The 22409-nt window shown below is 40.3% G+C and overlaps 1 protein-coding gene across 1 annotated transcript; it reads right to left on the bottom strand.

Annotated features, from left to right (window-relative positions):
• Nucleotides 1-1336: 1336 nt before the first annotated feature.
• On the bottom strand, nt 1337-2328 carry LOC120942677 (olfactory receptor 2D3-like). Its single transcript, XM_040355616.1, has one exon. It carries the CDS (start codon nt 2326-2328, stop codon nt 1393-1395), a length of 936 nt encoding a protein of 311 aa, XP_040211550.1. The 3' UTR covers nt 1337-1392.
• Between the last annotated feature and the right edge of the window lie 20081 nt (nt 2329-22409).

The following is a 22409-nucleotide window of genomic DNA, read 5'->3' as shown; positions in this document are numbered from 1 at the left end:
GGTACCACCGGAGTGTTATTTTTTGCTGCATTTCCCATAAGTTGGTACTTTTAGTTGAAGCATAGGTGAGAAAAAACGATCTCTCCCAATGTTGGGCCGTGTATTCAACTCCTATGTCCCTTTCCATGCCAATATAGATTGAAATTGATCACATATGGATTTGTCTTGTACACTTCTCTATATGATAGATATTCCCTTAACTGAGACTGAGGTATCTTGGTAGCACCGTAATACCTTTTCTGGTAAAAATGTGAGTAGCTGTGGGGTTTTCTTCCATAGATGAGCTACTTGCATGAAGGTGTAATGCTCAGAAACAGGTAAACTATGCTCAAGTTGTATCTGCTTAAATGGTTTAAGTTGGTTCCCCTCTATTACATCTTCTAGGTAAGTGATCCTTTTATCTACCCATGCGTTAACATTAATATTCGGTACTAGAAGACCCACTGCTGTCATAGGAAATTTCATGGGTGAGATGGCACTACTCTATTTTAAGCTTCCTTTAAGATGTATCCAAGCTCTAACCGAGGCCAAAATAGGGAGTGCAAACTTAGTGGTAAGTGACTTGACAAGGGGAGCCGTCATTAGGAAGTCTAATGCCGCGTACACACGATCACTTTTTGTGATGAAAAAAATGACATTTTTTATCATGAAAAAAAAATAAATTTTCCAACTTCATCATTAAAAATGATGTTGCCCACACACCATCGTTTTTGAAAAATGATGAACAAAGCGACGGCACTCTAAAGGGGAAGTTCTATTTGCCTTGAGGCTGCTTTTAGCTGGTTACTTGTTAGTAAAAGACGATTCGTGCTTTTTTGTCTGTTACAGAGTGATGAATGTGCTTACTCCATTATGAATGGTAGTTTTACCTCCCGTCTCATAACTTGCTTCTGGGCATGTGCGGGTTTAAAACATCGTTTTTGCCCACACGCGATCATTTTTTACGACACAAAAAATGACATTTTGAAAAATGACATAAAAAATTGAAGCATGTTCAAATTTTTTTTTGGTTGTTTTTCCAGAAGACAAAAAATGATGTTTAGCCCACACACAATCATTTTAAATGAGGTTTTTAAAAATGTCATTTTTTTCATCACAAAAAGTGATCGTGTGTACGGGATGTGGGATTTGGGCTGGGCCCTTTCTAGTTCTTTCCACAAAACATTGGAGTGTGGCCAAAACCAGTGTTTCAGCGGAGCCAATATAGTGGCAAAAAGAAGACCTTGTTGTACGTATCAGAGTCTCTATCAAAGTTGTTTAAAAATCTACTCATTTATGTCCTGGTATAAGCCAGTAGATACTCATCAGCATAACAATTTCTGCTTAATCTTGACGAAATATGAAGAATGAGACAACAATCATCTTAAAACTATATAGATACTTTTTATATTATCAGCAGGAAGAATATCTACGTCTGAACTTTAGAAATGCAGATTTAACGTCATTATTTCTAAGAGTATAAATGATAGGATTTAACATCGGTGTTACTATGACATAAAAGATGGCAATCACTTTGTCTGTGTCTGGTGTTGAACTCGATCTAGGTTTCATGTAGGCAGCTGTCGCTGAACCATAAAATATTATTACAACTATCATATGAGATCCACATGTAGAAAAGGCTTTCCTTTGTCCAGCTGATGATGCAATTTTAAGGATACTTGAGATAATTTTAATATATGACACTACAATAAATGTGACGGGTATCATAAGAATAACCACACCAACTGCAAAAGTAATGCATTCAATGAAGATAGTATTTTCACAAGCCATAGATAAGATTTCTGGTACTTCACATAGAAAATGATTTATTTTATTTTTTCCACAAAGATTTACATTGAGAGTAAATGCCACTTGTGAAATAGGAAAAAGGAAACCACATATCCACGTGATAGCAGCTATTCTAAAACAGATACTCTTACTCATGATGGTAGTGTAGTGTAATGCAAAACATATAGCTACATAACGATCATATGCCATTATGGACAGCAGAATACACTCAGTTTGCCCTAAGGAGAGAGACATGTACAGCTGTGTTGCACATTCTGCATAAGAGATTGTCTTTTTTACTGACACCAAATCTCTCAGCATCCTTGGAATGATCGAAGTTGAAAAACAGAGATCCAAAAAAGAAAGGTTTGAAAGAAAGAAATACATAGGTTTATGAAGATTGATGTCTGTTAAAATTAGAATAATGATAAGAATGTTTCCATTCAAAATGATCAAATACCCAACCATAATGATAAAAAAAAGAATAACTTGAGTCTTCGAATCACTAGACAGTCCAAGAAGAATAAATTCTGCAACCGCGGTGTCATTTCTTGAAACCATTCCTCAAAACATAATGGACAAATACATTTTTAATGAAAATTTTATAAATTGTATCCTAATATGTATCTCTAGTATTTTTTGTTTTTGTTTTTGTTTTTTGAAAGTGTAGCAAATAGTTAGTACCCTTGAAAAAAAAAAAACTTGCAGCAAACAATAAATCAAATAGTAAAGGGATCTTTGTCAAAGAGGAATGCTTTTTGATTACTATAGGAATAACAGTTGCTATAGGCACCACAGTGAAGGAAAACAATACTAAGCTATTCTATGGGGAACTGTTTATTGTTTGCTTTGAACAACAAAGTAGGAAAATTACTGTTTTTAGAGAACAGTGAGAGAGCGAGAGGGAGAGAGAGAGAGAGAGAGAGAGAGAGAGAGAGAGACTGAGCCCTTTGAGAAATGACCATTCAGTCATCTAGTAGCCCTATTGCTGTCTGAAGGCTCAACTAGGACTTTTCTAATATGCACCAACTGTACAATTAGGCCCAAACGTAAGCCACCAGAAAAGTTAGGACTAAAGACTGTCTCTTTACAGCTGCTACACAGAGAACTCCACCTACTGCTTCTAGCCATTCTCCTAGAGTGCACTCTAGACTAGCATTATTGCTCACATTACAGTTAAAGGGGTTGTATGTTTTTTTTTGTTTGTTTTTTAAATAACAAACATGCTATACTTACCTCCACTGTGCAGCTTGTTTCGCATAGAGTTGTCCCGATCCACATCTTCTGGGGTCCCTCGACGTCTGTCTCTGCTCCTCCCTGCTTCTGGTAACCCCTCTGGGAAGCGCTCTCACCAGGGGGGTTTCCTTGCGGGCGTGCTCCCGGGTCCTGTATCCGGCACCCATAGCCGCCGACTACAGAACTTAGCCCTGCCCCCCGGCCCTCGCATCATTGGAGTTGATTGACAGCAACATGAGCCAATGGCTGCGCTGCTATTAACCTATCCAATGAAGAGTGGGCCGAGAAGAGCCAAGAAGAAAGTGCGTTTTTGATGTGGGACTTTCGAGGGCTCAGGTGAGTAAACGGGGGCTCATGGGGGGGGGGGGGGCGGTAAGTAGCGGATGTTTTTTCACCTTAATGCATAGGATGCATTAAGGTGAAAAAGCATGAAGGTTTACAACCCCTTTAATGCTTTTATACATTGTAATTTTTGCTGATTCATGAGTTAAATCCAGTCTAGTGGTACAGAGCTCTATTCTCTACGTTATCTTGGCACAGTGAATATACTGTCTAGTGGACTGTGTCTGCACCTAACCTTCTGTGTGTTCATTTATGCTCAAACCCCAATTCATTCTAACCCGTACCAATACCTTGGGTTTATTTACCACTAAACAATCTAATATATATTTCCTGATTTTAAATCACAGCCGAGTTAAAGGTTGTGTGTGTATATATATATATATATAGGCCTGGATTCACAAAGCACTTACACCGCGTAAGTGTAACTATGCGCCGTCGTATCTGTGCGCCGTGCCCACAATCTGAGATACGCCTAAAAATAGGCTTCCTACGACCAACGTAACTTGCCTACGCCGTCGTATCGTGGGCGTATATTTACGCTGGGCCCATTTTACGCTCCCATTGATTTTCTATGCACATATGCAAATGAGGGAGATACGCCGATTCACGAACGTAGTTGCGCCCGGCGCATAATATACGCAGTTTGCATAAGTCGTACGTGCGGCGTAAAGTTATTCCCCATATAGGAGGTGCAACTCATGCAAAGGTATGGACCAGAGAACACAAGCCGTCGTATCTTTTGTCGGTTATGTTGTACGTGAATATGACTAGGCGTAGGTTACGTTCACGTCGTAGGCAGTGATTTGACGTATCTTAGGCAGTTGTTTTGACGTGATTCTGAGCATGCGCACTGGGATGCGCCCACGGGACTGCGCATGCGCCGTTCATTTTAAGTACTTCTATGGCGCTTGGCCCATCATTTGCATGGGGTCACGCCTCATTAGCATGGCTCACGCCCACTTCCACCTATGCTGGCTTACGCCGAGGAAACCCAGCGTATCTTTAAGAGCAAGTGGGGGCAAGTGCTATGAGAATCCAGTGCTTGCCTCTGTGCGCTGCGCCGGCGTAGCGTAAAAGAGATACGCTACGGCGGCATAAATATTTGCCGATGTATGTGAATCCGGGCCATAATATACATAATTGTGTACAACCAGATTGTATAGTGTATGATCGACCACCTTTTATACATGCAAAATGCACTAGTCGCTCTTTTGGTGTCATTAATTGTTAACGGATTTTCAAACGCAGAAGCAAACATACATTTTGCTGTGTGAAAAAATTTGTGACATACACAGCAAAATGCACTGTAAAAAGCGTGCAAATCACAACACTCAAAAATGTCCCATGGACTACTTTGTCAGCCCATTGAAATCAACGGTATAAAAACAAGCCAAAAAACGCACACACCCACTACCTTAGGTGTGAATGGGGCCTAAAAGTTAAATTGGTGTGTTTACACAGGAACAATTTTGCTCTATTCACATTTGCACTGCATTTCCAAACACATGGCAAACTGCATAGAAAGTGTCCTCTTTGCCATGTGTTTTGGAAATGCTCTGCAAATTCACATCGCACTTGCACTGCTGGTAAATGCTAATGGGACCCCAAACACAGGTAGCAGGTGCATGTTTGCCATACGACAAATGTGCTACAAACGCACAAAAAAGCACCACATTCTTCTCCAAAAAAGTTCTGGAGTGTCTTTGGGGTGTTTGTTGCGTGTAGGGCAGCCCATTCAAGAGAATAGGCTGCCCAATTCATGATGAGCAGAAACTCTCCAACATGCCCCCAAAAAATACGTTCACACTATGCAAAGCTGTGAACAAGGCTTGACAGCTGAGTGTATCTGTGCTCTGCCTCCTATGTACGTGTATAAAGATGACTATACACTATGCAATCTGATTGTATAATCTCTGAACAATTTCCTTTCGATTTACTAAAACTATGGAGAGAAGTGATTAGCCATGTGTCGTCACATGTAGGGAGGCACCAGGATGGTGGAGGAGCTCGGATACTTGCTTGTTTGTAAAAGCATACACGTTTGGAAGTCATTTGGAGAGGAATCCTATGCTTAATGCTTTTAAAAACGGGCACGAGAGCTCGTTAACATTATTTGAATAAACACCGCCCACTATACCTCCCACTATACCGCCCAACGATAATTATTCATGGTCTGAAACCCACCACACAGTGTGTTCAGTGTGTTCGTATGGAAGCTCTTCAGAAAGCAAGGGGGCGGGTCCAGGCGGGGCAGTGCAGGACAAGGAACGAAACTTAGTCAAGGAGTTTTAGACACACAATGCTCACACCCCCTTGAAGTCTCTGGTTCACGTAGAGACGCATTGCTGTAGTCTATAGGACGGGGGCGAGCACGTCTTGGACCTTCGGCAGGAAACAGACAACCAGGAAGTGTGGCGATCAGAGAAGGATTACAGCAACTTCAAAGCAAAAACAAACAATGAGGACATGAAACCAGGACTGCAGTAAGGTAAAGGAAGATATTTAGCTAAACATTTTTTTTCCTTTAGTGACCCTTTAATGTACCTCCAGCCACAGAATACAAAGTTGTTTGCTGTCAGGTGAATGCCTGTGGCCGTGGGCTAATTTTTGGGGCCAGTACTGGCCGACACTTACTTCTGTATCCGGTGAATGCCTAATGTTCCACCAGCCACAGAATACAAAGTTGTTTGCTGTCAGGTGAACGCCTGTCGGCTAATTTTTGGGGTCTGTGCAGTGTGCAGTATTCAGATATACATCTAACTCAGGGGCGGACTGACAACTCATGGGGCCCCTGGGCAAGAGAAGAATATGGGGCCCCCCGGGCTTACAGATGGCCACCACGCCGGGAGGCAGTGCAGAGGCAGGGCAGCTAAAATCTCTGGTTTTTCACATCAAAGACATGTGGGTTTCGGACATATCAGGGACAGATGTAAAAAAAACACCGATTTTGACATACTGTCCCTGGTTTTATTGTGGCATGGAGCCCTCAGGCCCTCTTTCCCAAAACAATTTATTGAATCTGCACCTTCATTGGAGAGGGGGGTAGGATCCAGAAGGACAACATAGGGCTTAAATCTCAAAAATCCATGTTTTAGTTCTTCATGTTCAAGAAAAATTCAAATCACATATCAAATGTTGTTTGCACAGTTAGAAATTGTAAAATGAACATCAGAACCCCTTTTAGAAAAATGGAAATAATATTCCATGGGAATAAATAAATACAATTAAACATCCATTAAAAAAGTGGTAAAACACTCTACCAGGAAATTTAAAACAAGCTACTTCTACTACAGCCATGAGGTTGTTTTAACCTATTCAGACATAATCCAAGTCCAAGGAGTGGAAGAGGTTAAAAGAACCTACTATACAAAAATTAGTAAACAATTTTATTTATGTAAGAAAGCATTCTATAACATATTATAAAGTACACATTTAAACAAACAAGACATAAAACAAAACCTAAATAAATGCCAGAATGTATAGAGAAAGATACTCGTTTGATCAACAACAACCCTTAAGCTGGCCATAGATAGGAAGAATTCTCCAAAAAAAATTCTGTTCTGTTTCATTTGTTTTTCTAATCAGTGGGTCAAATAACAGCAATGATGAGAAAATTTGAATGATCAGGATGGATTTTTAGAACAAATTAATTTCTAACAGTATATGTGGTTACATTCATTCCAAAATTAAATGTTAAAAGCAAACAACATATTTTGAAGGACATTTGACTTGGTCTGGGAATGTTCTAATGCCGCGTACACACGATAATTTTTCGGCATGAAAAAAACTTTGGGGTGGATTCAGTAAGCAATTGCGTCTGCGTAACCATAGTTACGCAGCGCAATTGCTTAGTTGCGCCGGCGTAACGACTTTTCTGTATTCAGAAAGCTCGTTACGCCGACTGCAGCCTAAGATATGACTGGCATAAGGCTCTTATGCCGTCGTATTGTAGGCTGCATTCTTACGATGTCCGCTAGGTGGCGTTCCCGTAGTGGTCAGCGTAGAGTATGCAAATTGCATACTAACGCCGATTCACAACCGTACGCGCGCCCTACGTACGCAGTTTACGTCATTTACGTTTGTCGTGTTCCGCGTAAGGCTGCCCATGCTATTAGCAGGGGCAGCCAATGCTAAGTATACCCGTCGTTCCCGTGTCGCGATGTTTGAAAATTACGTAGTTTGCATAAGTGAATCGTGAATGGCGCTGGACGCCATTTACGTTGAAGCAAATGACGTCCTTGCGACGTCATTTGCCGCAATGCACGTCGGGAAAGTTTCCCGACGGAGCATGCGCACTACGTTCGGCGCGGGAACGCGCCTAATTTAAATGATTCACGCCCCCTACGGGATCATTTAAATTACGCGCCCTTACGCCGGGCAGTTTTAAGGAGCGCCCGTGCAAATTACGTAGCTACTGCTTCATGAATGAAGCGTAGCGCAGGTAATTTACGGAGGCGCAGCGTTAAAACGGTACGCTGCACCTCCGTAAGAGGGCGCAATTCCTACCTGAATCCAGCCCTTTGTTTTAAAAAAATGTAATTTAAAATGATCGTGTGTGGGCTTCACATAATTTTTCGGGTTCTGAAAAACGACAATTTTTTCCCCCGAACATGCTGCATTTTTTAACGACGTTTTAAACGATGTCGTTTTTCGGGTTATAAAAAATGATCGTGTGTGGGCTAAAACGACGTTAAAAACCTGCGCATGCTCAGAAGCAAGTTATGAGATGGGAGCTCGTTCTGGTAAAACTACCGTTCATAATGGGGTAAGCACATTCATCACGCTGTAACAGACAGAAAAGCGTGAATCGTCTTTTACTAACATGGAATCAGCTAAAGCAGCCCCAAGAGTGGCGTCATTTGCATGGAATTTCCCCTTTATAGTGCCGTCGTACGTGTTGCACGTCACCGCGCTTTGCTAGAGCATTTTTTAAAAAAGATGGTGTGTGGGCAACGTCGTTTTAATGATGAAGTTGGAAAAACTTTGTTTTTTCTACATGCTGAAAAACGTTGTTTTTTTTAATGCCGAAAAATGATTGTGTGTATGCAGCATAAGAGTTTTCATATGAATTTTTCTAAGGCTTTTCCAAAAAAAAAAAATTCTAAACTCTATCCTTCTATGGATAGTTCTAGTATCACTGTTCAAATCATCCCGTATAGGGAGTGTCGGCGAGGCTCACCAGAGCCATCAGCGTAGTGGCCTGTGCCTTCCCCTAGAAATTCCGGGGGGGGGGGGGGGGGGGAAACCCTGCAAGAGAACATGTCTTCAGAGGGGTCTCTCAATGCTTGCCCCTCAGCGGAAAATATGAAGATGTTCCACTGTTGCCAAGTGTTAGTGAATAATTCCTGCCTGTTTTGCGCCGTAAGGATGAGATCTTCCATGTGTTTTATCTCTTCCACCCTAGTCAGCCAAGTGGCTTTCCAGTGAAGTGGGATGTAGGCCTTGGCTGCGTCAAGCAGGTGTCTGATCACAGATTTTTTGTACACTTTCTCCGGGATTTTAGATGCGTGCAGGAGAAAGAATGCAGGATCATCTGGTATGATGCGGTCTGTAAATTTCTGAGCCACCCGCCAAAAGTGGCGCAGGCCAGGACATGACCAGAAAATGTGTACGAGTGTACCCGCGTCAGCTCGGCAACGCCAGCAAAGGTCTGACGTCGCCGGGAAGAATTTGTGAAGGAGTGACGGAGTTCTGTACCACCTTGTCAGCAGTTTGTAGTTAGTCTCTTGGGTTTTAGCACAAATGGATGACTTGTGCGTGAATCGTAGAATACAATGTCGTCTGGGCGCGTTGAAACGGCAATTCAGTTCCAGTTCCCACTTAAGTAAACCCGGGGGTATAAATTCCGCCTTAGGCATGTTTAAAAGGCCATAGGCTACTGAAAGCGTGTGCGTTATAGTACCCGAGGTGTCACAGAGTTCCTCCAGAGTCATGAGCGGTCGGTCGTTGCCGGCAGGTGGCGTCAGAGAGCGTGGGAAGTGACCCAGCTGACTGGATCTCAAAAAATCCAGGCGAAATGGGCCCGCAGGGTCCGAAAGTTCTGCAACGGTGTTCCAGCATCCGCCCGTACTAAAGTGAGTGGCCTGGCCAGCCTTCGAAATACTGCGTCCTGCAATCCCGGTGTGAACCCGGGGTTTCCCAGTATGGGATACATATCATTATTTCATCTGCAAATCAGCTCCCTAAAACCTATTCTGATTTAACAACATTTAGATGTACATTCTGCTGGATTAGATCACACAGCGTGTAATAGCATTTATGACACAATAACAGCATGCTGATTTTTTCGAGATATTTGAAAGAGGATTTTCTTTACTATCAAATAGTGCTATGAAAAACAAAGTGCAGATACATATAAATAGCTATTTTTGTATGTGTTAGTGAATTGAATTGAACAGTATTTTCTGTTTTTTTATGTTGTGTCACAGGTAATAAGTTTGCCAAAAACTATGTTACCCTATAAGATATATGGATATATGGAGCAAGATTCAGATAGGTGAGCGGATCTTTACCTATCTGATTTACGTTACGCCGCCGCAAGTTTTTGAGGCAAGTGCTTTATTCAGAAAGCACTTGCCTGTAAACTTGCGGCGGCGTATCGTAAATCCCCCGGCGGAATTCAAATTCCGCGTCTAGGGGGCGTGTAAAATTTAAATCAGGCGCGCCCCCGCAGCCTAAGATCCGACGGTGTAAGTCACTTGCGCCTGATTCTATGAATCAGGCGCATAGATACGACGGCTGGACTCAGAGATACGACGGCGTATCAGGAGATACGCCGTCGTATCTTCTTTCTGAATCCAGGCCACTGTATCTGAAAATATAAAAATATGAAAATTACAGATTTTTTTTTCTGGAAGGGAATTTTCCAATAAGATAGAAGCAGTTTAGTATTGTACAGTTAAGAAAAAATATTAACTTAAATCGACTAACAGAGATTCAGAAGTGGTCACAAAATGAAAATGGTTTGTAAGTAAAACCAGTGAAATAATTTGTTACTATCCCACACTGATCGTTTCGTACTGTAACATACCTTGGTTGTGACTATGCACTGGGAGATCTCCAGCTGTCATTTGTAGATTTCAGAAAGGCCCTTATTTATACATTCATAATATTCCTGAGAGCCAGTATGCCTTTGGGTTTAGCTCTCAAATGTTTCACCTTATTTTTAGCTTAACTTGGCGTCTAAGGTAATGAAAGTTTGATTGTACTGTATGTTTACAATGGCTAAAGAATTGTCTATGAATGTTTGGTCATTATTTAGTACTAGATTCAACATTTCAGGTGAATGTGATGTGAAATGTTGTTGCTTTACATTCTGTCAATAAACATATTTTAGAAGAAACAGAATAGATAAATGTAATCCACACTTAGTGCCGGTTTACACAGGGGAAACCCGATTCCAGCGCGACTTTGTAAGGCAACTTCAGTGTGACTTCAGCGCGACTAGGAGCAACTTACAACGCGACTTAAAGTTGCCTCCAGGACAGGCGACTTTGGCTGTGGCCAATCACAGAATAATCAGCTCTGTGGGAGGGAGGGGTTTGCCTGAGTAAACTATTTTTTCTTCCTGGAAAGTAGCTTCAGTTAAGACAGAGATCCGACTTGGAGGTGACTTCCATTGAAATCTATGGGTACAAGTTGCCTAGAAGTCGCCTTGAAGTAGTACAGGAACCTTTTCTGAAGTTGGAGAGACTTCAGTAGTGTACATTAAGACGGCTCTCATTCGCTTCAATTGAATTTCTCATGTCGCGCGACTTGTGGCGACTTGGGGTAACACAAGTCGAATCCCAAGTCGCGGTAGTTTGAACCGGCACTTAGGCCTCACGCACAATGGATGTTATAAAAACACCATTAGCTTTAGCTGTGGAATACCACATTAAAAACATTACAGCTTAAAAACTCCTCTTCAAACCCACTAGCTTTGGGTTTTTTTTCCAGCCAGAAAACACTCCTGCCAAAAAACGCTGATAACAGCCTATGTGTGCATGGACACATAGGATAACATGCTGGGGAGTTTACTGGCTGCAGAAAAAAACGCCTGAAGCCAAAAACAGCAACTGTAAAAATGTCCAGTGTGCATGGGGCCTTACATTCAAGTTAAGAAATGGCAGCTTAGACCCAGAGGAGAAAACAGCATGCAGAGATGGGATGCCTGTGGCTGCTATATAGAAGTGGCTATTTCACATAAAGTGCCGGACCTACCAGATGGCCGACCTGCAGTGACATTTAGGCCATTCGCAACATCTAGGACAAGCACATGGGAGTGAAGGGGTGGCAGGCACCATGTGTTTCAGAGGCTTAGCATCCTTTTTCAAGTTGTCCGAGAATAGGAAGGAACCGTTTTTCTGTTAAGGCAATTTGATACCAGCAATCAGGGATGGACTGGCCATTGGGACTACAGGGAGTTTCCCGGTGGGCCGATGGCTCAGTGGGCTGGCTTCAGTGACAGTGGACTGCCGCCCTCCTCTGCTCCTCTGTCTCTCCCTCCCCGCAGCGCTCACCTGGGGGGAACAAAGAAGCAGGGGGAGGACCAGAGGAGCAGGGGGGACAACAGAGGAGCATGGGGGAAGGGGACAGACAGCTGACTCAACAGCTATGGCCTGGGAGTTTCTCACTTTTGCCTAATCTTGTCCCATAAGGGGGGTCACCGAACTGATTCTTTGCCCCGGGTGAAATAATGTCTAGCTTCCCCACTGGTACTGCCTATAAGAGTACCAGTACCAGCCGTTCTACTCTAATAAAGTAGAACGGCTAGTGGCTAGTGAAGGGGGAGAGGGGGCTCAGGTGGCCAGGGGGGTGCAGGTGTTGTCGGCCACCATGGGAGAGATCTGTCAAAGTGGGCCAGTTTGGATGAAGTCCAGGGCCAAATTTCTGTCCCAGTCCAGCCCTGCCAGCAATAGAACATGCAGCCCCCTGACTCATGGGACTACAATAACCAGCATAACATATTAAACATATTAACATATTTGATATAAAAATTGATTGGATATAATAATAATAATAGGTTTTGTAATACATTGACACATTTATGTCAGAATCACTACATACAATTCACCTTGAAAAATAATACAATCAATCATATAAATTAAACAAAAAGGGTTCATAAAAACTTCCAAATAATCAAACACAGTGAGTTTATAAAGGAACAACAATTAGGGACTGATGACTAATAGTTCATAGTAAGTTCATAAATGTGTGATGTTAATCATTGTTCCTAAAATCATGAATTCATTAAAATGGAATAACAAAACAATATAGATTGTCAGTACAATTAAAAGCTATGTAAGAAATATATATATAAAAATGTATAAAAAAGAAAGACTCGGAAGAAGACCTATTAGTTTATCATGGTCTATTCCGTGTCAACATAGCCCAATGGGAATGATGGTGTGAACCCCTCGACTCTTATTTATGGCACAATGGCCCAGATTCACAAAAGAGATACGACGGCGCATCTCCAGATACGTCGTCGTATCTCTGCCTAGCGCTATCGTATCTATGCGACTGATTCATAGAATCAGTTACGCATAGATATTCAGTAGATCCGACAGGCGTAAGTCTCTTACTGCAATTTTTTTTGTCCGCTAGGTGGTGCTTTCGTAGATTTCCCCGTCGAGTATGCAAATTAGCTAGATACGCGAATTCACGAACGTACGCGTGGCCGACGCAGTAAAGTTACGATGTTTACGTTAGGCTTTTCCCGGCGTAAAGTTGCCCCTGGGTCTATGAGGCCCAGTCAATGTTAATTATGGCCGTCGTTCCCGCGTCAAAAATTGATAAAATTACGTTGTTTGCGTAAGTTGTCCGTGAATGGTGCTGGACGTAATTTACGTCCACGTCAAAACCAATGACGTCCTTGCGACGTCATTTAGAGCAATACACGCTGGGATATTTTAGGGACGGCGCATGCGCAGTTCGTTCGGCGCGGGGACGCGCATCATTTAAATTATACACGCCCCCTACCCGCCGAATTTGAAATCTGCCGGGTGATTTATGTTACGCCGCCGCAACTTTACACGCAAGTGCTTTGTGAATAAAGCACTTGCCTGAACAACTTGCGGCGGCGTAACGTAAATGAGATACGTTGCGCCCGCACAGAGATACGCCGATCTCTGTGAATCTGGGCCAATGTTCCTAACCCAGGTTCTAGATAATATGACAGATTTAAATGATGGTGTGAACCTCTAGCTCCTCATTAAACCCTATGGGAGATAGAGTGTTCAATGTGAAAAAGTTTTCATGCCTACATAGTTACTGAAACCATTTGACAAAAGAGGAGGTGTTAACAATGAATTCAGTGATCTGGATGCTGAGCCCCTTCCTAGATTTGTCATTGTTTAAGGGTGAAATGTTGTGGAATACCATGTTTAACAACGCCTTCTTCAATAAACATTTTGTGTTCTCCAAATCTTGCCCTGGCTGTCCAAATACTGTGGCCTACATAGAAGGCCACAAGGGCAAGATACGCAATAAATGACAAATATATATGGTGGACATGTGAAGAATTGATTCATGTCATATTCCATGGCATTCTGATCACATAAGGATTTGTGGTAATTGTGTACAAAAGGGTACATTTTACAGGATCTTTTCTTGCACTGGTACATACCTTCCAGTTGGCAGAAGGTGAACAAAGAATGAGATAGAGGTTTCTGATGTTTAATTTTCTGGGGGCAATCTTGTTTTTTAATTTTTTTAGCTCACTTATATACAAAACAAGGTCTGGGCAGAATGGCAGATCTCAATTTGGGGTCACCAATGAGTATATTCCATTAGCATGAGATGATTTTTTCATTTTTTTTCCATTTCTCTATATCTACAGTGGAAGTTGATAATGAACTTAACCTTTTCATGACTAAGCCATGACTAATGCCGCGTACACACAATCGGTCCATCCGATGATAAAGGTCTGATGGATTTTTCCATTGGTTAACCCATGAATACACTTCCATGAATTAAAAAAAAATGGAAAAAGTTAACTTAGCCCAATTTTTTTGTATAATGTGAAAGATGATGTTACGCCAATTAAATAGATACCAAACATGTCACACTTTATAATTGCACACACTCGTGGAATGGCGACAAACGACGGTACCTAAAAATATCCATAGGCGACACTTAATTTTTTTTCACGGTTACCAGGTTAGAGTTACAGAGATCTAGTGCTAGAATTATTGCTCTCGCTCTGACGATCGCGGTGATACCTCACATGTGTGATTTGAACACTGTTTAGATATGCAGGCGCGACTTCCGCATGCGTTTTCTTTGCTGCGTGAGCTTGCGGGGACGGGGGTGCTTTTAAAACAAAAAAAATCGTATTTACTTAATTTATTTTTACATTATTAAATGTTTTTTTTTTTTTAATTGTTCACTTTTATTGCAGTCACAAGGAATGTGACAGTAATAGGTGGTGACAAGTACTCTTTATGGAGGGATCAGGGGTCTAAAAGATCCCAAATCTCTCCTTTGCACTTCAAAGTATTCAGATCGTGTAAAGTGAAATTCCGCGCCTGACAAATATATATAAAGAAAAATTAAAATTATATATAGATATTTGTAAATGTATACAAATATTGAAAGTGTATATAAATAAATAATAAGCTGCTCCTCAATAACACAAGTATTATGTGGACATGATATAATATAAATAGAGGGCGCTAGGCCCATATACATTAAGTATAGTGCCGTGACACAGTGTCTAATTCACAATAAAATTGCAACTTAAAAAAACACAAAAAGTATATATAAATGAGTCCCAACAATTGCAGCCAAAAGCTGCGCTTGAAGCCACGCGAGTGAATTCAAATATGATCAAAAATATATAAATCAAATAAATCAGTGAACAAAGTCCAATGGTAATAATAATTCTGTGAAGGAAGAAATGCCACCACCGCTTCAGTATGATTATCAATTCCACCCAAGGTGCTTTAGATAAGGTTTGCTCTTACCAGAGCTCGTTGACCCCTTTAATGAAAAAGATGGTCAGCTGAGCTTATGCAGGATTGTGCCTGCAACACATGAAGATATGGACAGACCACTTTGCAAATCCAGGAACCTCACACGGGATTATATGTAAAAGAAGAGAGGCCAGATAGCCAAATAGCGTGATACCGTTTTTAATTAAAATATTAAAATGTGCATAAAAGTCAGCCAAATGGCTCCTTACATTGAGAGGTGCCCACCCGGCACTGAGGCTGCGGACCTGTCACCGCTCAGGGCGGTAGTTAAGTGGGATTCGCTGGAATATGGAAGCCGCCGCTCACACATGTAGCCAAACGATCTCTCCAACAGTCCAAAGCACGGGGGGTACGTCACGTGACCAGGCTGCCTCCGACGTACGTTTCGTTATGTTAACGTCATCAGGGGGGCGTGCCTGGTCACAAAGCATGATGGTATATGTAGTCAAGAAAACACAATGATTGGTGGGCTGAAACTAGTTGCAGATACAACCTCGGTGCCGTGTGTCATCAATATAATACAACACCGTAGGTAAATTACATAACATTGATCGGATTTAAACAAGAAATTAGAGAGATACATAGAAATATATATAATGGCCACATAACATGAGTTCAAGAGAATTCCACTATTGAAATACATATTGAATAAAATACAGATCTCGCATCCCTCCGGACGTGCAGATTCAACAATAGGTGCCAGAAAGCAGTAAGACTAAACTTCGTAAAAATTCGGTCGTGATCACTAAAAATAATTATTAGTAAAAAATCAACTTAGATAAACCAAAACTAAATATATATTATTATAAAGAATGTATAAAAAATATATATATATATAAAAAAATCATATCTATATATATGAAAACCAGATCCAAACAGGGTAAAAAGGAATTATCTCACAATAATTAGTGATATATCACAGATGTCACTGGATCGCTCCGGACATGTAATATGGATGAATGGAGATTGGAGAGTATTCAAATTAGTTAGATCTTACCTCCAATTGGGTTATGGAGTATTTAAATACAATAATAATCTCTACAAGAGGGGGATCACATGATTAGCTAGCCCCAACCAAATTCCAGCGTACAGAAATACATTATATAAATAAAACCCAACAATCCTAAATAGTCACTGACGACTATAGATAATTAGATCAAAAATGAACATAATTAAAAAAATTAGATAAGAAGAAGAAAATGAATAAGAAGGGGTGAGGGACTAGAAACTGAAAAGAGGAGAGAACACTCAATCATCAGTTAAGAAACAATTGAGGTCCAACTCCACGTTCAGTCCTAAAGGTTGCATGGTACGTAGTCTGTGTACCCATTTCATTTCGTTTTGGGAAACACTACGTAACATATGTGTACCTCGCCAATTTCTTTCTATTTTGTCTATGCCATAGAACTTACATAAACTAGGGTCACTCCCATGGTGATTAGCAAAGTGTCTTGAGACACTATGGTTAGGGAAACTTTTTCTAATATTTGTTAAATGTTCATTAATGCGGATCTTAAGTTGGCGAGTGGTCCGGCCAACGTACTGTAAATGACATGGGCATTCGAGCACATAAGTAACATGGTCAGATCCACATGTGATTAGGGGTTTGATCTTAAAAGATTCGCCTGTTACATTAGAACTGAACTCAATTTTTTTCTTTTTATCGCCAGGATTCCGTGTAGTTCTACACGCTTTGCACCTAGTGCAATGGTGAAAACCAGATCCATCCAAAAAGGTCACCAATTTCTTTGGTGGATCAGGAACATTGGGAGCAATTTTGTTCCTGAGGCCTGGAGCTCTCTTATAAATGAACTTTGGCACCTTTGGGATGGATGTGATCAGGTCTTTGTCCTTCCTCAAAATATGCCAATGTCGTTTAAACACAGCTTCTACCTGTCGATATTGCCTATGAAATCCACTAATGAAAGGTACTTCATTTTTATACTCTTTTCTCGGTTTGGGGACCAATAGAGATTGTCTATCGAGAACAGCCACTTGATTATACGCTTGGTTAAGTGTAGTTTCAGAGTAACCTTTTTCTAAAAATCTGGTGGTTAGTATATTAGCCTGAGTCTCAAAATCATCGTTATTATCACAGTTCCGTTTTAACCTCATATATTGCCCTTTCGGGACTGCTCCTATCCAGGAGGGATGGTGACAGCTATGAGTGGGTACAAAGCCATTCCGGTCCGTGGATTTAAAGTAGGTAAGTGTCTCAAATTTCAAGTCATTCTTTTTAATGGTAAGGTCTAAATAGTTTACCAGACTTGTGCTGATTTCAGCTACAAAAGTAAGTCCATAATTATTTAAATTCATTTGGGCGATGAATGTCTCAAGAGATACCTCAGATCCTTCCCAAAAGAGAATAATATCGTCGATGTAGCGTTTGTAAAAATGCAGAGATTCTGGTCTGTTTGAAAAAATTGTCTCATGTTCCCACTTATTCAAAACAATATTTGCGACACTTGGAGCATATCTCGCTCCCATTGCTACACCGCTCACCTGATTAAAAAATTGATTGTTGGCCCAAAAGTAATTATTTTTCATTGCTAGTTCAAGTCCCCTTATCAGGTAATTAATTTGTACCTTCTTTAGCTTAGAAAATTTACCTAACGCCCATCGAAGGGCTGTTAAGGCATCAGAATGTCTGATATTTGTATAGAGGGATTGGATGTCCACAGTGGCCATAATGGTTACTCGAGTGGCTGATAAAGTTTGAAGTGCCACAATTAGATCCCTACTATCTTTTAGATAAGATGGACTTGCTGAAACCAGTGGTTTAAAAAAACCATCAAGGTACTCTCCTAGACGAGAAAAAAGGGAACCTATTCCACTAATTATCGGTCGACCAGGAGGGTTAACCTTATCTTTATGGATCTTAGGTAGAGTATATAAGACTGGAATTTTAGGTGCATGTAAGACAATATAATCTGCCTCTTTGGGGTTAAGGATACCTCTTTCGAGTCCCTCATTAACCCAGACAATCAGCAGATTTTTCAGCTTAAGCGTGGGGTCACCCCCAAGAGGTTGATAAGTATTGCCATCATCAAGTTGATTTTTCATTTCACGATAATAATACTCTTTGGTGAGAATTACAAGGCCTCCGCCTTTATCGGCTGGTCTAACCACTATATTTCTATTAGTTTCTAAATTTTTGATTGCTTCCCGAAAATGTTTGGTGGATTTGGATGGAAGGACTGTCATTGCACGAATATCATCCTGAACTAAGGTCCGAAAAACCTCAATATAGTGATTGGAGCCATGCCGGGGGTTGAATACCGATTGGTTCCTCAATCCACTATGGATAAATTTATCAGGTTTTGGTGGTCCAGGTGTCTGCGTATTTCCTGCAAAATGTTTTTTTATGTTGAGTTTCCTAATATGTTTTTCTATATCAATAAAGACTTCAAATTTATTGATATCCTTATTGGGTGCAAACTTAAGGCCTTGTTGTAGAACCTCCAATTCAGATTTGGAGAATTCTACTCCTGCCAAGTTAAAAATGCCCTCAGTTAATCCAACCTTTTTCTTTTTCTCTCTCCCTCTTCCTCGTCGTCCTCTCTTTCTAAATACTCCAAATGGTGGATAGGTGATTTTGGGGGGATACGGTAAGTATCTTTCCACCCCCTCCCATCCCCCCCCCCCTGTTGTTGGTTATAGTGAGGTGCCGGCCTCCCTCGAAAATTCCCTCTGTGGCCACCCCGAGGTGGTCTAGGAGGGTAGGGTGGGCGATAGGTTTCATAATAGTGATAGTCCTGACTCCTATCATCCAAAGCCCCAGACCTGTTGTAGGTTTCAATTGGCTGGGGATACCCATAGGTATTGGGTGGAGGATAGGTAGATGGTTTATAATAGGGGGTAGTATGTTTGGAATTTTTAATAGCAGATTTTTTAGGTGTACTTGATATCTGTACTGTTTTTTTCTTTTCAGCACTTTTATTAGGCTGGGGAATAGGGTCTCCATCTCTACTTAATTCCAAAGGTGCACCCTGTCTGAGAGTCTCTTGCCACTTGTAGACTTTATTTTCTTCTAAATCCTGTGCATCTCTCTGATATTTCTTTAATTTTTTATTTTTAATTTCACTATCGTATTTAAGTAGGTGTATCTGCAAAATTTTAGATTTATCCTTATACTCACTACTGGAGCTAAATGGCTCCATCCGTTTTTTAAGGTCTGCAATTTTGGATTCCAGAAGCGTATTTTTTGTTTTCCGTCTCTGGACCATCAATTGCATAAGTTTCTGCTCACAGGCATTAAAAAATTGGTACCATTCTTCAATAGATTGTAAATTATCATTCCCATCATTGGGACTAATATCCCACCTGAGGTGCCTGGGGGTGAGGTTTTTGCTAATATAAAGTTCAAATGAGGCAATATCCCACCACACTCTGATCTGTTTCTCCATATCAAATTGTAACTCTTTAAACCCTTTATCTAGATCAATATTGGGACTTGGGGTTTCTTGAAAAATTTCATCTAAATTAATATGGCGTTCTCGCATATAATTGAAAACATCCATGGCTGCGTGAAAATATGGTTCAAAAAAGCAAAGATTATTAAACCTCAAAATGTGTAAAGTGAAATTCCGCGCCTGACAAATATATATAAAGAAAAATTAAAATTATATATAGATATTTGTAAATGTATACAAATATTGAAAGTGTATATAAATAAATAATAAGCTGCTCCTCAATAACACAAGTATTATGTGGACATGATATAATATAAATAGAGGGCGCTAGGCCCATATACATTAAGTATAGTGCCGTGACACAGTGTCTAATTCACAATAAAATTGCAACTTAAAAAAACACAAAAAGTATATATAAATGAGTCCCAACAATTGCAGCCAAAAGCTGCGCTTGAAGCCACGCGAGTGAATTCAAATATGATCAAAAATATATAAATCAAATAAATCAGTGAACAAAGTCCAATGGTAATAATAATTCTGTGAAGGAAGAAATGCCACCACCGCTTCAGTATGATTATCAATTCCACCCAAGGTGCTTTAGATAAGGTTTGCTCTTACCAGAGCTCGTTGACCCCTTTAATGAAAAAGATGGTCAGCTGAGCTTATGCAGGATTGTGCCTGCAACACATGAAGATATGGACAGACCACTTTGCAAATCCAGGAACCTCACACGGGATTATATGTAAAAGAAGAGAGGCCAGATAGCCAAATAGCGTGATACCGTTTTTAATTAAAATATTAAAATGTGCATAAAAGTCAGCCAAATGGCTCCTTACATTGAGAGGTGCCCACCCGGCACTGAGGCTGCGGACCTGTCACCGCTCAGGGCGGTAGTTAAGTGGGATTCGCTGGAATATGGAAGCCGCCGCTCACACATGTAGCCAAACGATCTCTCCAACAGTCCAAAGCACGGGGGGTACGTCACGTGACCAGGCTGCCTCCGACGTACGTTTCGTTATGTTAACGTCATCAGGGGGGCGTGCCTGGTCACAAAGCATGATGGTATATGTAGTCAAGAAAACACAATGATTGGTGGGCTGAAACTAGTTGCAGATACAACCTCGGTGCCGTGTGTCATCAATATAATACAACACCGTAGGTAAATTACATAACATTGATCGGATTTAAACAAGAAATTAGAGAGATACATAGAAATATATATAATGGCCACATAACATGAGTTCAAGAGAATTCCACTATTGAAATACATATTGAATAAAATACAGATCTCGCATCCCTCCGGACGTGCAGATTCAACAATAGGTGCCAGAAAGCAGTAAGACTAAACTTCGTAAAAATTCGGTCGTGATCACTAAAAATAATTATTAGTAAAAAATCAACTTAGATAAACCAAAACTAAATATATATTATTATAAAGAATGTATAAAAAATATATATATATATAAAAAAATCATATCTATATATATGAAAACCAGATCCAAACAGGGTAAAAAGGAATTATCTCACAATAATTAGTGATATATCACAGATGTCACTGGATCGCTCCGGACATGTAATATGGATGAATGGAGATTGGAGAGTATTCAAATTAATTAGATCTTACCTCCAATTGGGTTATGGAGTATTTAAATACAATAATAATCTCTACAAGAGGGGGATCACATGATTAGCTAGCCCCAACCAACCAATGATTAGCTAGCCCATGTCATTTACAGTACGTTGGCCGGACCACTCGCCAACTTAAGATCCGCATTAATGAACATTTAACAAATATTAGAAAAAGTTTCCCTAACCATAGTGTCTCAAGACACTTTGCTAATCACCATGGGAGTGACCCTAGTTTATGTAAGTTCTATGGCATAGACAAAATAGAAAGAAATTGGCGAGGTACACATATGTTACGTAGTGTTTCCCAAAACGAAATGAAATGGGTACACAGACTACGTACCATGCAACCTTTAGGACTGAACGTGGAGTTGGACCTCAATTGTTTCTTAACTGATGATTGAGTGTTCTCTCCTCTTTTCAGTTTCTAGTCCCTCACCCCTTCTTATTCATTTTCTTCTTCTTATCTAATTTTTTTAATTATGTTCATTTTTGATCTAATTATCTATAGTCGTCAGTGACTATTTAGGATTGTTGGGTTTTATTTATATAATGTATTTCTGTACGCTGGAATTTGGTTGGGGCTAGCTAATCATGTGATCCCCCTCTTGTAGAGATTATTATTGTATTTAAATACTCCATAACCCAATTGGAGGTAAGATCTAATTAATTTGAATACTCTCCAATCTCCATTCATCCATATTACATGTCCGGAGCGATCCAGTGACATCTGTGATATATCACTAATTATTGTGAGATAATTCCTTTTTACCCTGTTTGGATCTGGTTTTCATATATATAGATATGATTTTTTTATATATATATATATTTTTTATACATTCTTTATAATAATATATATTTAGTTTTGGTTTATCTAAGTTGATTTTTTACTAATAATTATTTTTAGTGATCACGACCGAATTTTTACGAAGTTTAGTCTTACTGCTTTCTGGCACCTATTGTTGAATCTGCACGTCCGGAGGGATGCGAGATCTGTATTTTATTCAATATGTATTTCAATAGTGGAATTCTCTTGAACTCATGTTATGTGGCCATTATATATATTTCT

The sequence above is a fragment of the Rana temporaria genome, chromosome 6, assembly GCF_905171775.1.
Source record: "Rana temporaria chromosome 6, aRanTem1.1, whole genome shotgun sequence".
Classification (NCBI taxonomy): Eukaryota; Metazoa; Chordata; class Amphibia; order Anura; family Ranidae; genus Rana; species Rana temporaria.
This window is presented reverse-complemented; position numbering and strand designations above follow the sequence as displayed.